The following is a 21,300-nucleotide window of genomic DNA, read 5'->3' on the forward strand; positions in this document are numbered from 1 at the left end:
CAACTCCCTACTGTAGCCTACAAGGCCGTTTGTGAAGAGGCTCCTGCTACCTCTCCCACCTAATTTTATACTACAGTACTTTCCCCTTTTCTGTGGTCCAACCACAACCCAGGAGTACTCCCACCTCAATGCCTTTGTACTATTTGTTCTGTCCTCATGTCATGATTTTCTTCCCAGATGGGCACAAGGCTCTTATCCATCAGGTCGCAGCTTAAACAGTATCTCCTCACAAAGGTCTAAAGTAGGCCTTTAAGCAGTCTTTAGTACACCAACCCTATTTATTTTCTTTATAGTATTCATAACTACCTCATATTTTATTTACTTATTTATTTTCCCCAGCTAAAACATAAGCTCCATGAGATCAAGGTCGTGCTTTATTCCCAGCTGTATCCTCCAAGCTGTATATATTAGGCACTCAGAAATATTTGTTGAACAAATTAATGGATCTTAAATAAATATTTTAATTAGACCAAACTATTGAAAGATCAGTAATTATAAAAGTTGCCTTCTGTGGTATCTCTCCCAACTCTAGAAATTCACAACAAACATTTTATTTTTGTCTGTTATTTATTATATATCAGCTTAATGAAATACAATGTTTACACAATAAAAGAATCATGAACTCTTTGCTAAAATTTCCAAAAGGTTACAGAATATCTTTTTAATATGTCCTTCCCACTGAATGTTCCGCCTGTTGTTTAATAAGGTAATTTTAAAGCACTGATCAGAAAACAAAAACAGACCAAGAGGGGACTTCCCTGGTGGCGCAGTGGTTGAGAGTCCGCCTGCCGATGCAGGGGACACGGGTTCGTGCCCCGATCCAGGAAGATCCCATATGCCGCGGAGCGGCTAGGCCCGTGAGCCATGGCCGCTGAGCCTGTGCGTCCGGAGCCTATGCTCCGCAACGGGAGAGGCCACAACAGTGAGAGGCCCGCATACCGCAAAAAAAACAAACAAACAAACAAACAAAAAAAAAACAGACCAAGAGGGAATTTCTTGGTGGTGCAGTCGTTAAGAATCCGCCTGCCAATGCAGGGGACACGGGTTCGAGCCCTGCTCTGGGAAGATCCCACATGCCGCGGAGCAACTAAGCCCGTGTGCCACAACTACTGAGCCTGTGCTCTAGAGTCCATAAGCCACAACTACTGAGCCTGCATGCAGCAACTACTGAAGCCCACGTGCCTAGAGCCCGTGTTCTGCAACAAGAGAAGCTACCGCAATGAGAAGCCCGTGCACCACAATGAAGAGTAGCCCCCGCTTGACGCAACTAGAGAAAGCAGGCGCACTGCTATGAAGACCCAATGCAGTCAAAAATAAATAAATAAATAAATAAATAAACAAATAAATAAGTAAAGACAGACCAAGAAAAATCTAATAACTGTTTACCTAAGCACTAGTTTCTTCTGCATGTCTGTTTCAAGGTCTATTCAGTTTTGAGAACTAAAGATTAACTTTCAAATGCTCTAAGTAAAAGCTTAGAAAAATGTTAAAAATGCCTGTTTGACAATGAAAAACAGCATACATTTGAAAATACAAAAGTATATTCAAATATTTAGAGAAACTAAAGCATGACACTCTATAAATCTGAATATTTCTTACTTACTATTCTCTAAAACAGACACTTTGGCCATATGGTAAAATAACGCAACAGTTCTCATTAGAAAAATCAAACAAATAGTTATAAGAGAGGTGAGGTCCTAACTTAAAACTAGTGGATGGACGTCAAAGGAAACGGACAGTTTATAATGTGTAAATTTGAAAATAATGAATATTTTAGGTAACTTCCCCCCTTCCCAAATAAAATTTAAAATTAAGTAAGCTGTTCACTCTTTCAAAAAACATTACCTATCTATTTTCCAACCACTGGACTAGAGGGAAGGGATATAATCTAGGAGTAGGAAAGACATATAAATAAATAATTTCAATAAATGAGATAAGTGCTCTAACAGCAATGTGCATGACAATAATATGGCAGCACAGAGGAAACAGAGACAAGAATGATTCATTTTGCCTGGAAAAGCTTGAGTAATTGTGACCACAGAACAGAGAATGAATTGCTAATGGGCAGGTTAAAAGCAACACAAGAAAGATCAGTTTTTATGAGAACATCTTAATACTCGAGACAAGGAGCAGTAAGAACTAGTGTTGCGGCTGCAGCAGAGTGAGAACGAGGTACATAGACCTTTTCAAGGCAATTTTGACTGTTAGATATAGTAGCTAAGAATGAGAAGAATATCTGATATGATTCTCCAATTCTGATTTCTATGATTAAGAGGGTGATACTACTCAGTATGGTAACGGCAATACAAAGTCATTTGAGAAGAAGAAAGATTTTAGTTTTAGACACAAAAGGAATGAGGTACTTCTGAGAAAAATATATTTTGTCGCTTATATATGGTGATAATTCAAGCAAAGGGCATGATTAAACTGTAAGGGATTATCATAAAGTCAGAAAACAGGAAGACCAAAGATGGAACCCTAATAGAGAGACTGAAAAGGTGGACAAAGGAGAGAAACCCGAAGTGGAAACTGAAAAGAAACATAAATTAAGATGATGACCTGCAAATGGTTTAAGATACATTAAGACAAAAGTATGTTTCAAGAGAGTGTGGTCTACTATTTCAGTGAAACACAACAGTCAAGTTGGTTAAAAAGTACAATATATCTAATGAATAAGACCTTAACATGAGCCATTTCAGTAGAATGAGGTAGGCAGACTCAGTACTCATACTACTGCAGGAAGTGGTATAAATGTGAGGTAGATAAGACGAGATAGGAAATACAGACTACTCCATGCTAGAAGCCTTTCATTAATAAGTGGAGTGTACTTCATTTTTTAAAATTTAACTTCCCACTTACTGAACAGGAACTTAATAGAAAAAAATCTTAAAGTCATTTTCTACTGTTTTCGCAAAGTTACCTGAGTAGTTTTTAATCACTAATTAGCAATATGTTTACTTAAGTATTTTTTTTTTTTTTTTGTGGTACGCGGGCCTCTCACTGTTGTGGCCTCACCTGTTGCAGAGCACAGGCTCCGGACGCACAAGCTCAGTGGCCATGGCTCACGGGCCTAGCCACTCCGCTGCAGGTGGGATCTTCCCAGACCAGGGCACGAACCCGTGTCCCCTGCATCGGCAGGCGGACTCTCAACCACTGCGCCACCAGGGAAGCCCTAATAGCCATTTTTTGAAAACATATAATAAACATACCTGAAGTACGTAATCTAGGGCTATATGTCGAAAACATTTCCTTGTTGCTGTCAGAATGTTTGTGGCTTCTTCAACTTCATGCTGTTTGTTTCTCTGTACTTGAGCATTTTTTACTAATGCGTTTTCTTTTTCTTCACTGACTTTTTCAAACTGCTTCTTGGCATCTTTGAATTTTCTAAGATCTCTAAAAAAAATTAAAATAGTGAAACTTTCATAAAACTATCTGGATCAAAAACTTTACCAAAATAACATTTAGAATTTAATTCTTATGTTCCTCTACTTATTTATTTATTTGCAAATGACACTCAATAGCTCTTCCAACTAACATATATATTAGTTTATGAGTACACACTATTCCTGATATAGTCAGCTAGCATTTCCTTACTTAAATCTATACAATTTAAAGTGAAAATAAATTATCAAATTAACATTACAGAAACATAAAAGGCAAAGTTAATTTTTCTAAAGACAAATTCTGGGACATGCACCAATATTTAACCAAATAATTTTTATTTTTTTTTACATTTATTTTTATTTTCTTTAACTGATGAATGGTTGATGTAAAATATTATATAAGTTACAGGTGTATAATATAGTTATATACAATTTTTTTTTTTTGGTCAATCCCAAACTCCCTAACTATCCCTCCCCCACTCTTCCCTACTGATAACCATAAATTTGTTCTCTGAGTCTGTGAATCTGTAAACTTGTTGTTATTTTTTAATATTTATTTATTTATTTTGGCTGCGCCGAGTCTTAGTTATGGCACATGGGATCTTCATTGCAGCCTGCAGACTCTTACTTGAGGCATGCGAACTTAGTTGTGGCATGCATGTGGGATTTAGTTCCCCAACCAGGGACTGAACCCAGGCGCCCTGCATTGGGAGCATGGAGTCTTACCCACTGGACCACCAGGTAAGTCCATCTTGCCTTTCTCTTTTTTTTTCTTTTTTTTCCCTGTTTTTGTGTGTGTGTATGTGTTTCTTTGTGTATTTTTGTGTGTTTGGTTTTGCTTTTACCATTTGTCTTGGGGGTTTTGCTTGTTCATTTCCTTTTTTTTTTTTTTTTCTTTCACATGGTACAGCTTGCAGGGTCTTGGTTCTCCGGCCAGGGGTCGGGCCTGACCTTCTGAGGTGGGACAGCCAAGTCCAGGACACTGGACCGCCAGAGAACTCCCAGCCCCAGGGAATATTAATAGGTGAGAGCTCTCCTAGATGTCTCCATCTCAACACCAAGACCCGGCTCCACCCAAGGGCCAGCAAGCTCCAGTGCTGGACGCCTCACACCAAACAACTAGCAAGACAGGAACACAACCCCACCCATTAGCATACAGGCTGCCTGAAGTCATAGGAAGCTCACAGACAACCCAAAACACATCACCTGACACAGCCCTGCCAACCAGAGGGACAAAATACAGCTCCACCCACCAGAACACAAACACCAGTCCCCCACACCAGGAAGCCTACACAGGCCACTGGACCAACCTCACCCACTGGGGGCAGACACCAGAAGCAAGAGCAACTACAGCCTCGCAGCCTGTGGAAAGGAGACCCCAAACACAATAAGTAAAACAAAATGAGAAGACAGAGAAATGTGTTGCAAATGAAGGAGCAAGGTAAACACCCACAAGACCAAACAAATGAAGAGGAAATAGGCAATCTACCTGAAAAAGAATTCAGAGTATTGATAGCAAAGATGATCCAAAATATTGGAAATAGAATGGAGAAAATACAAGAAACATTTAACAAGGACCTAGAAGAACTAGAGAACAGTGATGAACAAGACAATAACCGAAATTAAAAATACTCTAGAAGGAAGCAATAGCAGAATAACTGAGGCAGAAGAACAGATAAGTGAGCTGGAAGACAGAATGGTGGAAATAACTGCCACAGAGCAGAATAAAGAAAAAAGAATGAAAACAATTAAGGACAGTCTCAGAGGCCTCTGGGACAACATTAAACACACCTACATTCAAATTACAGAGGTCCCAGAGGAAGAAGAGAAAGAGAAAGGGTCTGAGAAAATATCTGAAGAGACTATAGTTGAAAACATCCCTAACATGGGAAAGGAAATAGTCAATCAAGTCTAGGAAGTGCAGAGAGTCCCATACGGTATAAACCCAAGGAAAAACGCACCGAGACACATTAATCGCATTAAAAAAAATTAAATACAAAGAAAAAATATTAAGCAGCAAGGAAAAAGCAAAAAATAACATACAAGGGAATCCCTGTAAGGTTATGAGATGATTTTTCAACAGAAACTCTGGAGGCCACATTGGAGTGGCAGGATATATTTAAAGTGGTGAAAGGGAAAAAGCTACAACCAAGATTAATCTACCCAGCAAGGATCTCACTCACATTCAACAGAGAAATCAAAAGCTTTACAGACAAGCAAAAGCTAAGAGACTTCAGAACCACCAAACCAACTCTATAACAAATGCTAAAGGAACTCCTCTAAGCCGGAAACACAAGAAAAAGACCTAGAAAAACAACCCAAAACAATTAAGAAAAAGGTAATAGAACTTACATATCGATAATTACCTTACATGTGAATGGATTAAATGCTCCAACCAAAAGACACCTGCTCGCTGAATGGATACAAAAACAAGACCCATATATATGCTGTCTACAAGAGACCCACTTCAGACCTAGGGACACATACAGACTGAAAGTGAGGGGATGGAAAAAGGTGTTCCATGCACATGGAAATCAAAAGATTTTGATTTCCATGTGCATGGAATACTCATATCAGATGAGATAGACTTACTCATACCAGATAAGATAGACTTTAAAATATAAACTGTTACAAGAGACAAGGAAGAACACTACATAATGATAAAGGGATCAATCCAAGAAGAAGATATAACAATTACAAATATACATGCACCCAACATAGGAGCACCTCAATATATAAGGCAAATGTTAACAGCCATAAAAGAGGAAACTGGCGGTAACACAATAATAGTGGGGGACTTTAACATTTCATTTACACCAACAGACAGATTATCCAGACAGAAAATTAACATGGAAACACAAGCTTTAAATGAGATGGATTTAATTGATATTTATAGGACATTCCACCTGAAAGCAGCAGAATACACCTTCTTCTCAAGTGTACATGGAACATTATCCATCACATTATACATTATACACATTATACATTATACATGGAACATTATACATCACATCTTGGGTCACAAATCAAGCCTCAGTAAATTTAAGAAAATTGAAATCGTATCAAGCATCTTTTCTGACCACAATGCTATGAGACTAGAAATCAATTACAGGAAAAAAACACAAACACAGGGAGGCTAAACAATATGCTACTACATAACCAAGAGGTCACTGAAGAAATCAAAGAGGAAATCAAAAAATACCTAGAGACAAATGACAACAAAAGCACGACAGCCCAAAACCTATGGTATGCAGCAAAAGCAATTCTAAGAGGGAAGTTTATAGCAATATAATCCTACCACAAGAAACATGAAAAATCTCAAATAAACAATCTAACCTTACACCTAAAGGGACTAGAAAAAGAGGAAGAAAACAAAACAAAAACCAAAACAAAACAATAAAAACCAACGTTAGTAGACGGAAAGAAATCACAAATATCAGAGCAGAAATAAATGAAACAGAAAAAAAGAAAACAAGAGCAAAGATCAATAAAACTGGGCTTCTCTGGTGGCGCAGTGGTTGCGAGTCCGCCTGCCGATGCAGGGGACACGGGTTCGTGCCCCGGTCCGGGAAGATCCTACATGCCACAGAGCGGCTAGGCCCATGAGCCACGGCTGCTGAGCCTGCGCATCCAGAGCCTGCGCGTCCGGAGCCTGTGCTCCGCAACGGGAGAGTCCACAACAGTGAGAGGCCTGCGTACCGCAAAAAAAAAAAAAAGTTTCCAACAAACAAAAAGTCCAGGACCAGATGGCTCGACAGGCGAATTCTATCAAACATTTAGAGAACAGCTAACGCCCATCCTTCTCAAACTATTCCAAAAAATTGCAGAGAGAGAAACACTCCCAAGCTCATTCTACAAGGCCACCATCACCCTGATACCAAAACCAGACAAAGATATCACAAAAACAGAGAATTACAGACCAGTATCACTGATGAATATAGATGCAAAAAACCTCAACAAAATACTAGCAAACAGAATCCAACAACACATTAAAAGGAGCATACACCATGATCAAGAGCGATTTATCCCAGGGATGCAAGGATTCTTCAATATACGCAAACCAATCAATGTGATACACCATATTAACAAATTGAAGAATAAAAACCATATGATCAGCTCAATAGATACAGAAAAAGCTTTTGACAAAATTCAACACCCATTTATGATAAAAACTCTCCAGAAAGTGGGCATAGAGGGAACCTACCTCGACATAATAAAGGCCATATCTGACAAACCCACAGGAAACACCATTCTCAATGGTGAAAAACTGAAAGCATTTCTTCTAAGATCAGGAACAAGATGAGGATGTCCACTCTCACCACTATTATTCAACATAGTTTTGGAAGTCCTAGCCACAGCAATCAGAGAAGAAAAAGAAATAAAAGGAATACAAATTGGAAAAACTGTCACTTTTCAAATGACAGGATACTATATGTAGAAGATCCTAAATATGCCACCAGAAAACTACTAGAGCTAATCAATGAATTTGGTAAATTTGCAGGATACAAAATTAATGCACAGAAATCTCTGGCATTCCTATACACTAACAACAAAAGATCAGAAAGAGAAATTAAGGAAATAATCCCATTCACCAATGCAACAAAAATAATAAAATACCTAGGAATAAACCTACCTAAGGAGGTAAAAGACCTGTATGTGGAAAACTACAAGACACTGATGAAAGAAATCAAAGATGACACAAACAAATGGAGAGATATACCATGTTCTTGGATTGGAAGAATCAATACTGTGAAAATGACTATACTACCCAAAGCCATCTACAGATTCAATGCAATCCTTACCAAATTACCAATGGCATTTTTCACAGACTAGAACAAAAAAATTGCACAATTTGTATGGAGACACAAAAGACCCCAAACAGCCAAAGCAATCTTGAGAAAGAAAAATGGAGCTGGAGGAATCAGGCTCCCTGACTTCAGACTATACTACAAAGATACAGTAATCAAGACAGTATGGTACTGGCACAGAAACAGAAATACAGACCAATGTAACAGGACAGAAACCCCAGAGATAAACCCATGCACCTATGGTTACCTAATCTATGACAAAGGAGGCAAAAATATACAGTGGAGAAAAGACAGCCTCTTCAATAAGTGGTGCTGGGAAAACTGGACAGCTACATGTAAAAGAATGAAATTAGAACACTCCCTAACACCATACACAAAAATAAACTCAAAATGGATTAGAGACCTAAATGTAAGACCAGACACTATAAAACTCTTAGAGGAAAACATAGGAAGAACACTTTTTGACATAAATCACAGCAAGACCTTCTTTGACCCACCTCCTTCAGTAATAAAAATAAAAACAAACAAATGGGACCTAATGAAACTTAAAAGCTTTTGCACAGCAAAGGAAACCATAAACAAGACGAAAAGACAACCCACAGAATGAGAGAAAATATTTACAAACGAAGCAACAGACAAGGGATTAATCTCCAAAAAATACAAATAGCTCATGCATCTCAATATCAAAAAAACAAACAACCCAATCAAAAAATGGGCAGAAGACCTAAATAGACATTCCTCCAAAGACGACATAAAGATGGCCAAGAGGCACATGAAAAGATGCTCAATATCACTAATTATTAGAGAAATGCAAATCAAAACTACAATGAGGTATCACTTCACACCAGTCAGAATGGCCATCGTCAAAAAATCTACAAACAATAAATGCTGGAGAGGGTGTGAAGAAAAGGGAACTATCTTGCAACTGTTGGTGGAAATGTAAAGTGATACACCCACTATGGAGAACAGTATGAGGGTTCCTTTAAAAACTAAAAACAGAATTAGCATATGACCCAGCAATCCCACTACTGGGCATATACCCAGAGAAAACCATAATTCAAAAAGACAGATGCACCCCAATGTTCACTGCAGCACTATTTACAATAGCCAGGTCATGGAAGTAACCTAAATGTCCACTGACAGATGAATGGATAAAGATGTGGTACATATATACAATGGAAAATTACTCAGCCATAAAAAGGAATGAAATTGGGTCATTTGTAGCAATGTGGATGGACCTAGAGACTGTCATACAGAGTGAACTAAGTCAGAAAGAGAAAAACAAATATCGTGTATTAACACATATATGTGGAATGTAGAAAAATGGTACAGATGAACCTGTTTGCAAGGCAGAAATAGAGACACAGATGTAGAGAAAAAAACATATGGACACCAAGCGGGGGCAGGGGTGTGTGGGGTGAATTGGAAGACTGGGATTGACATATACACAGTAATATGTATAAAATAGGTAACTAACGAGAACATGCTGTATAGCACAGGGAACTCTACTTAATACTCTGTGGTGACCTAAATGGGAAGGAAATCCAAAAAAGAGGGGATATATGTATACATATAGCTGATTCACTTCGCTATACAGCAGAAACTTACACAACATTGTCAAGCAACTATACCCCAATTAAAAAAAAAAAGACAAAATGATTTTTAAACAGTAGTATATACCATAGGGAACTTGTTAAAAATGCAAGTTCCAAGGGTCCTCTACCAGAGATTACAATTCTTTGTGTTTTTGGGATAAGCCCTAGAAATCTGAGGGATTTTCTTAAGACATGCCCTTGATTTCACTGTTATGGTGGTCTACAGACCACACTTTAAGAAACAACATTCATTTATTGTTGAAAAAAATTAGGAGTCCAAAGGACATGAATATATTCTTAAAACACACACACAGAAGAATGCTTTCTAAAAGAATTATGTACCAGTAGAGAATAACAGTATCCATTTCAGTAGTCTGAAAATCTGAAACCTTGATTCATTAATGATCTTAGGTAAATATATAACATCCTTTTACTTTTTCTACCAAGGAATTAGGCAAAGTAATTTGAAGACAAATGACTTTAAAATAATAACAATAATAATAACGTGTACCTAGCAAAGACTTTAATAAGAAGCCATAAATTTTCATGTATACACTCTATAAGGACATTCTGAATATTAGTCTATTTTGAAGTGATTTATAAATGATCTGCAAGACATCACCTCCAGAATAACAAATTCTAACCTACTAAAACAGAAGTGCATTATGTTCATGAGATCTGCCACTATTTATAGCTTTTAACATCTGAATACTATATCATAATCAACTTTATCTGTAATTTAATATATTCTCAGTCAGGAATTAAAAGACATAAAGTGAAATTATTAATGTGGAAAAGGAAAACGTTCCTACCTGGAAGTTCAGATAAATTTTTTATTTCTAGTTTCATTTTATTTCACATATAAAATGTGATGAATGTGACACAAAAGGTTTGCTTCATTACTCATTATGCACCTTCATTACTCATTCTCGTATATTCTATTATCTTCTCTACAAAGAAAATACCATATTGAGACAACTAGAATAACTGACAGTATTTCAACCACTTTTGGGATCTGCTTTGATTTTTAAAGATCATTAGGTTATTTATTTACATTAAAAATTTTTTTTTAAGTCTGTAACAATTTGAACTATGTATCCTGAACACAAATTTCATAGTATAAATGATTCATTGAAAGGCATGAAGTCTGACTCCTTTACAGAGTAATTCAGGAAAAAATGCAATATAAATTTCACAAAGCAAAAAACACACAAAAACCCCCATATTTTCACTAAGTCATGTTTCTAAGCTCTCTGAAAAGATACCAACTCCCAGATGTGATCATTAACTGGTTGCTTTTCTTTTCTTTTCTCTGCAACTGACTTACTCTTTGACAAAGTTCTGAAGCTGTGCCTTAATCGATCTCTGAGTTTGGTCAAATAGGATCTAAAAGAAAAGAAGGACATTAAACAATTAGAAAAGTAAACAAAGAAAATAATTTTCATTTAGTTCCGTAAATATTACATCCTTCCAACAATATTCCAATTCTAATAACACCTACATTTCTTACTGAACATTGCATAAGTATTTAAAAAAGAAACAAACTGATTTTCAAGCCAATTTCATCTGTTTAAAAAATAAAATTACTTCTATTTACAGAGGAATGAAATGTGCATTAATATTTAAATACAATGTTCAATCAGTAGAGCAATTTATTTCCTTGACTCTAATTCAGGCTTTGGAAGACAACCTAAAAGAGTAATACAAATTCTACTCTATCCACCACAGAAATTTCTTACTCTAATATATTAAAACAAAACAAATGAAAACAACTCTAGAACTGCCTTATACCTTAGTTAGAGGTTTCTCATTTGGGAAGACCTGTGGATTTAAATGTCTTAAATTCAGAACTCAAGTAAATATTATATAGCCCTTCAGGTTAAATTATTGCTAAGATTAAAAATGAGAATAAAATTTTACTTCTCACGACAATATTTTACACCACTTAATGGATGCCACATATTTAACTATGTGTGGTAAATTTCACAAGGCTTGGCATGGGAATTCCAAGTACTTTCATAATTTACAGATACACTTCATTCAGAATTTGAAACACATGCCAGATGAAGAGGCAGAAAAATAAATATTAAAAAGAAAAAGAAAACCTTATGTCCTTCAACTGACTAAAAGCAGTACCAAAAAAATTCAGTCTCTATGGAATCTTACTATTAGCAAAGTCTTACGTCCTTGTCTAAACGCCAAATACACACACACACACACCCCCCCACACACACACACAAAACCTGGATTGAGTACAGGGTTTCAAAATCTGTCAATTCACTTCCAAAGGAAAAACAGTTTTGTATTATGTTAATCCCAAAGTATTAAACCCAAATTAAGCAGAAGAAAGGAAATAATGAAGATCAGTTTGGAAGGCAACTAAATAGAAAACAGAAAATCAATAGCCAAAACCCAATGAAACCTAAAGCTAGTTCTTTAAGAAGATCTAAAATAGATAAACCCACAACCAAAGTGATCAGGAAGAAAGAAGACACAAATTTCATACAATAAAAAGGAGAGAGATGGCTTCACCACAGATTCTACAGATATTAAAAAAGGATAATCAGGGGAAAAATTTTATGCCGATAAATTCAATAGATGAGATGGGGAAATACTTTGAAGGACAAAAACTAACAAAGCTCAACTGTAGCAACGTTAAGAGCAGTTTCCCAAGGCAACAGAAATAAAAGCAAAAATAAACAAATGGGATCTAATCAAACTTAGAAGCTTTTGAACAGCAAAGGAAACCATGAACAAAATGAAAAGACAACCTACAGACTGGAAGAAAAAATTTGCAAATGTTGTGACTGACGAGGGCTTAATTTCCAAAATATACAAAGAGCTCATACAACTCAATAACAAAAACACAAACAAATCAAAAAATGGGCAGAAGACCTAAATAGACATTTCTCCAAAGAAAACATACAGATGGCCAATAGGTACATGAAAAGATGCTCAACTTCTCTAATTATTAGATAAATGCAAATCAAAACTACAATAAGGTCTCACTTCACACCAGTCAGAATGGCCATCATTAAAAAGTCTACAAATAATAAATGCTGGAGAGGGTGTAGAGAAAAGGGAACCCTCCTACATTGTTGGTAAGAACGTAAATTGGTGCAGCCACTAGGGAAAACAGTATGGAGGTTCCTTAAAAAACTAAAAATAGAGTTGCCATGTAATCCAGCAATCCCCCTCCTGGGCATACTTCCAGAGAAAACTCTAATTTGAAAAGATACATGCATCCCAATGTTCATAGCACCTCTATCTACAACAGCCAAGACATGGAAGCAACCTAAATGTCCATCAACAGATGAATGGATACATGGAATATTACTCAGCCATAAGAAGGAATGAAATAATGCCATTTGCAGCAACATGGGCGGACTTTGAGATTATCATACTAAGTGAAGTCAGCCAGAGAAAGACAAGTATTATGTGATATCACTTATATGTGGAATCTAAAATATGACACAAATGAATTTATCTACGAAACAGAAACAGACTCACAGACATAGAGAATAGACTTGTGGTTGCCAAGGAGGAGGGGAGGTGAGGGAGGGAAGGATTGAGAGTTCAGGATTAGCAGATGCAAACTATTACATATAGGATGGATAACAACAAGGTACTACTGTATAGCACAGGGAACTATATTGAATATTCTGTAATAAACCATAGTGGAAAAGAATGTGAAAAAGAATATATATATATATATACACACACACACACACACACATAACTGAGTCACTTTGCTGTATACCAGAAACTAATACAACTTTGTAAATCAACTATACTTCAATAAAAAAATTTTAAAAAAAGAAGATATCAGAAACCTAAACAGAGTTCCCTGGTGGCCTAATGGTTAGGATTCTGGGCTTTTACTGCTGTGGCCTGGGTTCAACCCCTGGTTGGGGAACTGAGAAGCCACATGGCGTGGCCAAAAAAAAAAAAAAAAAGAAACCTAAACAGAATTAAAGAAATAGAATCTATAGTGAAAAACCTCTCCTATCCTATAAAGTTAAAGGTAACTTTACATAAAACCTAGCAACCCCAATCTTAGGTATTTGCCCAAGAGAAATGAAAACTTAGGTTCATAACAAAATCTGCATACAAATGTTTTTTAGCAGTTTCATTCCTAATTGCCAAAAATTGGACACAACCCAAATGTCCTTGGAGAAACAAACTATAGTATATCTATACAATGGAATACTACTCAGCAATAAAAAAGAAAGAACTATTAATACATACAACCACATAGATGAATCTGAATGCATTTTGATAAATAAGTCATATTCAAAAGGGTACAAACTGAATGAGTCCAGTTATATGACATTTAGGAAAAGGCAGAACTACAGGATGGATATCAAATCAGCAATTTACAATGGTAGGAGGAAGAAGGAAAGGGTGACTAACAATGGGTTAATAAGAGTATTTCGAGAGTTAACAAAACTGCATCTTGATTGAGGTATGGAGACCCAACCGTATGCATTTGTCAAAACTCATAAAACTGTACACCACAAGGAATCAATTTTGTTACAATTTAAATTTGGGGCTTCCCTGGTGGTGCAGTGGTTAAGAATCTGCCTGCCAATGCAGGGGACACGGGTTCGTGCCCTGGTCTGGGAAGATCCCACATGCCACAGAGCAACTAAGCCCGTGAGCCACAACTACTGAGCCTGCGCGTCTGGAGCCTGTGCTCCACAACAGGAGAGGCCGCGACAGTGAGAGGCCCATGCACCACAATGAAGAGTGGCCCCCGCTTGCCGCAACTGGAGAAAGCCCTCGCATGGAAACGAAGACCCAACACAGTCCAAAATAAATAAATAAATAAATAAATTTAAATTTGAAAATAACTTTAATACCCTCTAGGTCCACCCTATTTGTCACAAATGGCAAGGTTTCATTCTTTTTTATGGTGGAATAATATTCCATTGTACATATACTATACATGTAATATATACACCACACCTTCTTCATCCATTCACCTACTGATAGGCACTTAGATTGCTTCCATATCTTGCCTATTGTGAATAATGCTGCAATGAACACAGGGGTGTATGTATCTTTTCTAATTAGTGTTTTTGTTTTCTTTGGTTAAGTACCCAAGAGTGAACTTGCTGGACCATACAGTAGTTTTACTTTTAGTTTTTTGAGGAATTTCCATACTGTTTTCCATAGTGGCTGTACCAATTTATATTCCCATCAACAGCACACAAAGATTTACCTGTCTCCACATGCTCACCAATGCTTGTTACTTGTTAACGTTTAGGTAACAGTCATTCTGACAAATGTGAGGTTATATCTCATTGTGGTTTTGATTTGCATTTGGTTTGTTTAGATAACAGCCATTCTGACAAATGTGAGGTTATATCTCATTGTGGTTTTGAAAGCATTTTTTCATGTGCCTGTTGACCATCTGTATGTCTTCTTTGGAAAAATGTCTATTCAGGTCCTCTGCCCATTTTTTAAATTGGGGTATTTGGGGTTTTTTTGGATGCTGAGTTGTATGAGTTCCTTGTATATTTGGGATATTGACCCCTTGTTGGATATAACATTTGCAAACATCTTCTCCCATTCAGTAGGCTGCCTTTTCATTTTGTTAATGGCTTCCTTCACTGTATAAAAGCTTTCTTAGTTTCATGTAGTCCCATTTGCTTATCTTTGCTGTTTCCCTTGACTGTGGAGACATAGCCAAAAAAATATTGCTAAGACAGATGTCAAAGAGCATACTGCTTATGTTTCCTTCTAGAAGTTTTATGGTTTCAGATCTTACATTTAAGTCTTTAATCCATTTTGAGTTTATTTTTGTATATGGTGTGAGAATGTAGTCATCTGATTCTTTTGCATGTAGCTGCCCAGTTTTCCTAACACCATTTATTGAAGAGTCTGCCTTTCCCCCACTGTGTACTCTTGCCTCCTTTGTCATATATTAATTGCCCATATAAATGTGGGTTCATTTCTGGGCTCTCTATTCTGTTCCCTTGATCTATGTGTCTGTTTTTGTGCCAGTACCACACTGTTTTGATTACTACAGCTTTGTAGTATAGTTTGAGATGAGGGTGCATGATACCTCCAGCTTTGTTCTTCTCTCTTAAGATTGTTTTGGCTACTTCGGGTCTTTCATGTTTCCATACATATTTTAGAATTATTTTTTCCAGTTCTGTGAAAAATGTAATTGGGATTTTGATAAGGATTAAAATGAATCCCCACACCGCCTGAGGTAGTATGGTCATTTTAAAAATATTATTCCTTTCAATCCATGAGCACAGTATACCTTTCCATCTGTTTGTGTCATCTTTAATTTCTTTGATCAGTGTCATATAGTTTTCTAAGTCTTTTATTTCCTTAGTTAGATTTATTTCCATGTATTTTATTCTTTTGGATGTGATTGTAAATGGGACTGTTTGTTACTTCATTGTTAGCGTACAGAAATGTAACAGGTTTCTGCATATTAATTATGTATCCTATTTGTAGTGAGGTGGATGGATCTAGAGTCTGTCATACAGAGTGAAGTCAGTCAGAAAGAGAAAAACAAATACCGTATGTTAACACATATATACGGAATCTAAGTAAAATAAAAAAAAAAAAAGGTCATGAAGAACCTAGAGGTAAGACAGGAATAAAGGCACAGACCTACTAGAGAATGGACTTGAGGATATGGAGAGGGGGAAGGGTAAGCTGTGACAAAGTGAGAGAGTGGCATGGACATATATACACTACCAAACGTAAAACAGATAGCTAGGGGGAAGCAGCCACATAGCACAGGGAGATCAGCTTGGTGCTTTGTGACCACCTAGAGGGGTGGGATAGGGAGGGTGGGAGGGGGGGAGATGCAAGAGGGAAGAGATATGGGAACATATGTATATGTATAACTGATTCGCTTTGTTATAAAGCAGAAACTAATACACCATTGTAAAGCAATTATACTCCAATAAAGATGTTAAAAAAAAATGTATCCTGCAACTTTACTGAATTCATTGACAAGTGCCAGTAGTTTTTTGGTGGCATCTTTAGGATTTTGTATATATAGTATCATATGGCATCTGCGAACATTGACAGTTTTATATCTTCCTTTCCAATCTGCATTCCTTTTATTTTTCTTGTCTGACTCCTGTGGCTATGACTTCTAATATTTGCCATTTGCTACAACATGCATGGACCTAGAGGGTGTTATGCTATATGAAACAGTCAGAAAAAGAAAGACAAATATTATATGATTTCACTTATATATGGAATCTAAAAAACAAAACAAATGAACAAACATAACTAAAGAGAAACTACAGGAAAGCCTACTAGAACTAATAAGTGAATTTAGCAAGTCTGCAGAAATAAAGTCAGTATACAAGATTCAGTGGTATTTCTATACACCAGCAATGACCAATTAGAAACTGAACTTTAAAATATATCACTTACAATAGCACCAAAAAATAGGAAATGCTTAGGGATAAACTTGACAAAAGATATGCAAGACTTGTACGATGAAGATCACAAAATACTGCCAAGAGAAATTAAAGAAAACCTAAATAAATACAGATATATTGTGTTCATGGATTAGAAGATTCAATATTAGTAAGATGTCAATTCTCACCAAATTGATCTACATAGATTTGATGCAATCCCACTCCAAATTCCAGTAAGGCATTTTGTAGAAGTTTAAAACTTGATTCTAAAATATATATGGAAATGTGAGGGACCTAGAGTAGCCAAACCAATTTTGAAAAGAAGGAAGAAAGTTGAAATATCTAACCTACTTGATTTCAAGACTTATTATGAAACCTACAGTAATCAAGGCATTTGTAGTATTAAAGATAGGCAAAAAAGGTCAATAAAACAGAATAGAGTCCAGAAATGACCAATACACACGGTCAACTTTTTTTTTTTTAAACAAAAGATGCCAATAGGGAAAAGATAATTTTTTGAGCAAATGATGCTGGAACAAACAACTGGACAGCCTTATGACCAAAAAATGAAACTCGACCCTTACCATGCAAAATACACAAAAATTAACTTGGGATGGATCTACAGATCTAAACTAAACCTAGAATAGTGTCAGTGAACTTGGGTTAGGCAAACATATCTTAATAGTACACAAAAAGAAAACTATAAAAGAAAAAAAGATCAATAAATTTACTTCATCAAAATTAAAAACTATTGCTCTTCGAAAGATACTGCTACAAAAATAAAAAAGATAAGCCAAAGCCTGGGAGAAAATACGTATCTGCAAAACACTTATCTGACAAACAACATATCTGGAATATAGAAAGAACTCTTGTAACTAAATAATAAGATAAACAGCCCAACTTTTTAAAATGGGCTAAAGATCTGACATTTCATTGAGGAAAATACAAGGGTGGCAAATAAACGCATGAAAAGATTCTTGGGATCATTAGTTATTAAGGAAATGCAAATTAAAACCATAACAAAATTAAGAAGAGTATCCATACCAAGTGTTGGCAATCATGTGGAACAACTAGAACTCTCATACACTGCTTGTATAAAAGGATACAATCAAATTTGGAAAACAATTTCCAGATTTTGGAGGTTTTCTTTAATGAAATTTAAAACTTTTAGAAATTTAATGTATAAAAGAATATTAACATCATTATAAGCATTAATAAATAATAAAAGAAATTCTTCTTTCCATAATTCTTCTTAGCAATTTTTTTGTAGATTTCACTATATAAGTAGTTTCGTAAAATGTTAAACATACTACCCATTCTACCTCTAGCTATTTACACAAAAGAAATAAAAGCATACATCTATACAGACTTTTACACATATTTTTTATAAGCAGCTTTATTTGTAATAGCCAAAACTGGGAAACAACTCAAATGTTCATTGTATTGGCTTTAAAATACGTCCACAAATTGTTTGACATTCTTCCCTTCAAAAGTGGAGCTTTTCCCCTTGAGAGTGGCTGGTCATAGAGACTTACTTCTAACAAATAGTAATATGGAGGAAGTGACACACAGTAACTTCTGAGACTAAGTCATGGATAGTATTGCATCTTTCTCTTTGCCCTTACTCTTGTATCATTTGTTTTGGGAGTAACCAGATTCCATGCAGTAAAAACCACGCAAGCAGCCCTGTAAAGAGGCTCCTTGGTGAGGAACTGAGGCCTGCAGTCAACAGTCATATGCACGGCCCTATCTTAGAATTGGATCCTCCAACCCCAGTGAAGCCTTCAAATTACAGTAACCCTGGCCACATCTTATCAGCTCTCTCATTAAAGACTCTGAGCCAAAGCCACTCAGCTAAGTCTCTCTAAAAATTCCAGGCCCAGAAACTGAGATAATAAATGTTTGTTGCTTTAAGCCACTATATTTTGGGGTAATCAGTTATACAGCAATAGATAACTAACACATCCATCAACAGGTGAATGGATAAACAAATTGTGATAATATCTACACAATGCAATACTATTAAGCAACAGAAAAAAAGGGAATAAACTATTGCTACACAGACCATGATTGAGTCTCAAAATCATTACACTGAAAGAAATTAGACCAAAAAAAAAAATCCATTTACATATAGGTCTGGAAAATGCAAACTGATCAGTAATGACAGACAGCAGATCAGTGATTGACTAGGAATGAGGAGGTGGCAAATCAGAGGAGGAATTATAAAGCGGCACAAGAAAATTTTGAGGCATAATTGTTATGTTCATTAAATTAATTGAGGTGACAGTTTTATGGAGGTATACATATGTCAACATTTATCAAATTGTACACTTTAATATACAGTTTATGTCAATCATTCCCCAGTAAAAAAAAAAAATCAATATATTCCAGAGAAAGAAACACAATGGTTTTTGCCTATTATTGTTATTTTAGAACTACAAAAACATTACAAAGTTCTCCAAAATATAGCATTAACTAAAGTTTATATACATTTGGATAGAATGAGAAATATTTCAAGCAATTGTCAATAATCTAGCCTACCTATTTTAACACCTCCATTAGAATGAAAAGTATGTTGTAATGCAAAGGCAACTGAGTCTCCCACTTGCCAGTTTCAAGCTATCCAGCTACCGAACAGCTAACTCTTCCTCTGGTGAACTGTTGCAAAGAGCTGCCTCAATAGGCACTAATCTATTCCCCACTAAGAGAGAATTCGCAGCATTTCTTAAGCTTTAAGACTTTGCCTTGTCAATGTCTCTGGAAATTCGGTGACGAAGGAATTTTGCAAGACTCTTCCCTAAATTTTTGCCCTTTACCTCATTTCCCTATTTTCCTTGTGTAGAGTTCTACTATCCTGATTAGTTGGGGGTTCTGATCAAGATCTTACCCAAAGTGCTCAGCAACCACCCAAAAACTTTATCTGGGCTTTAGACCAAAAACAAAATTTGTTTCATCCTCAGAATTGAGTGCATACAGGTCTTCTCTTCCATGTCTGTACCACAAAGCCTGGGATGGTATAATAAAGCCAGAGTGACAGGTTCCTTGGGTGGGGTGTGTGTGGGGGGGGAACCAACACAAAAGCAAAGGTTCAGTTCCATTTTTGGAAATGAATGGCATTATTCCTAGCAACATATGTATGACAAATAATCAGCAATGTCATTTGACCTATCTGCTACTTATAAAAGGATCTTACCTTTTAAGAGGTAAGAGTGCATAAATATCATGGCTGTTTAAAACCAATGGCTTACACTCAGGTTATTCCCCATTCATGTCTGCACCCAGTTAAAGCAACACTATCTAGCTGTGTTCAGCAAAAGATGAAAGCTGACATACACTACACAGATGGCAGACACTCTAGGAACTTTAGTAGAAGAATAGGCTACACATCCATAGATAGCATTGAACTATTCTCAGTTCTTGCCATTTAGGTCCCATTGGCCGAGACTAAAAATTTTGTAGTCTTTGTGATCCATTTAAATATTACTGAGCTACCATAGCAGTCTCTTCTGACGATTCTGCATGACAGAATCATTCCTGTCCTTTCCAGAATCTATAGGCACAGGGTTATGGCTGTTGACACTGTGGATTCATTGAATCTTTTAGTTAATCTCATTAGGCCTGTTTATTACAGGCTTATAATAATCAAGAAGACTCTTCTTTGCTTTTATCAGAAACAGGTCCCAATATGCAAATGAATATTTATTATGTGTTCCTGTTTTTCTACATCCCCTGCCTGTCCTAACCTATCCATTTATCTAACTTCTTCTTTCTCCCTTTCTTCATTTCTCTAAGGCAGTGGTTCTTCACGGGCTTGGGTGTGAATCAAAATCACCTGCAAAGCTAACAGAAAATATTAATACAAAGATCCAAGCTTATTGAAGGACAGAATCCCTCTGTATTTTTTAATAAGTTCACTAGGTGATTCTGTTACTCCAAGATTGAGACAAATCGCTCTGACCAGGGGTTCTCAATTGTACAGTATTATAACCTGGGGAACTTTTAAATACCCTGATGCTGAGATAATTAGAAAAACTGGCAAGTATCAGGAATCAGAATTTTTAAGGTTCCCCAGATGTGAACCAGCATTATCCACATCACTTGCATGCTTCTTAGA

At 36.3% G+C, this 21,300-nt stretch overlaps 1 protein-coding gene across 5 annotated transcripts in view; it reads right to left on the minus strand.

Moving 5' to 3' along the window:
* Positions 1-21,300, minus strand: part of ACAP2 (ArfGAP with coiled-coil, ankyrin repeat and PH domains 2) — a 165,344-nt gene that overhangs the window by 51,429 nt on the left and 92,615 nt on the right. For all 5 annotated transcript variants that reach the window (XM_073804053.1, XM_073804055.1, XM_073804052.1 and 2 more), the window contains 2 exons: positions 11,114-11,172; positions 3,210-3,393 (listed from right to left, as the gene is read on the minus strand). In XM_073804053.1, coding sequence (XP_073660154.1) covers positions 3,210-3,393; positions 11,114-11,172 — 243 coding nt within the window. The remainder of the gene's footprint in view (positions 1-3,209; positions 3,394-11,113; positions 11,173-21,300) is intronic.

This window comes from Tursiops truncatus, chromosome 4 (assembly GCF_011762595.2).
Source record: "Tursiops truncatus isolate mTurTru1 chromosome 4, mTurTru1.mat.Y, whole genome shotgun sequence".
In the NCBI taxonomy this organism is placed as follows: domain Eukaryota; kingdom Metazoa; phylum Chordata; class Mammalia; order Artiodactyla; family Delphinidae; genus Tursiops; species Tursiops truncatus.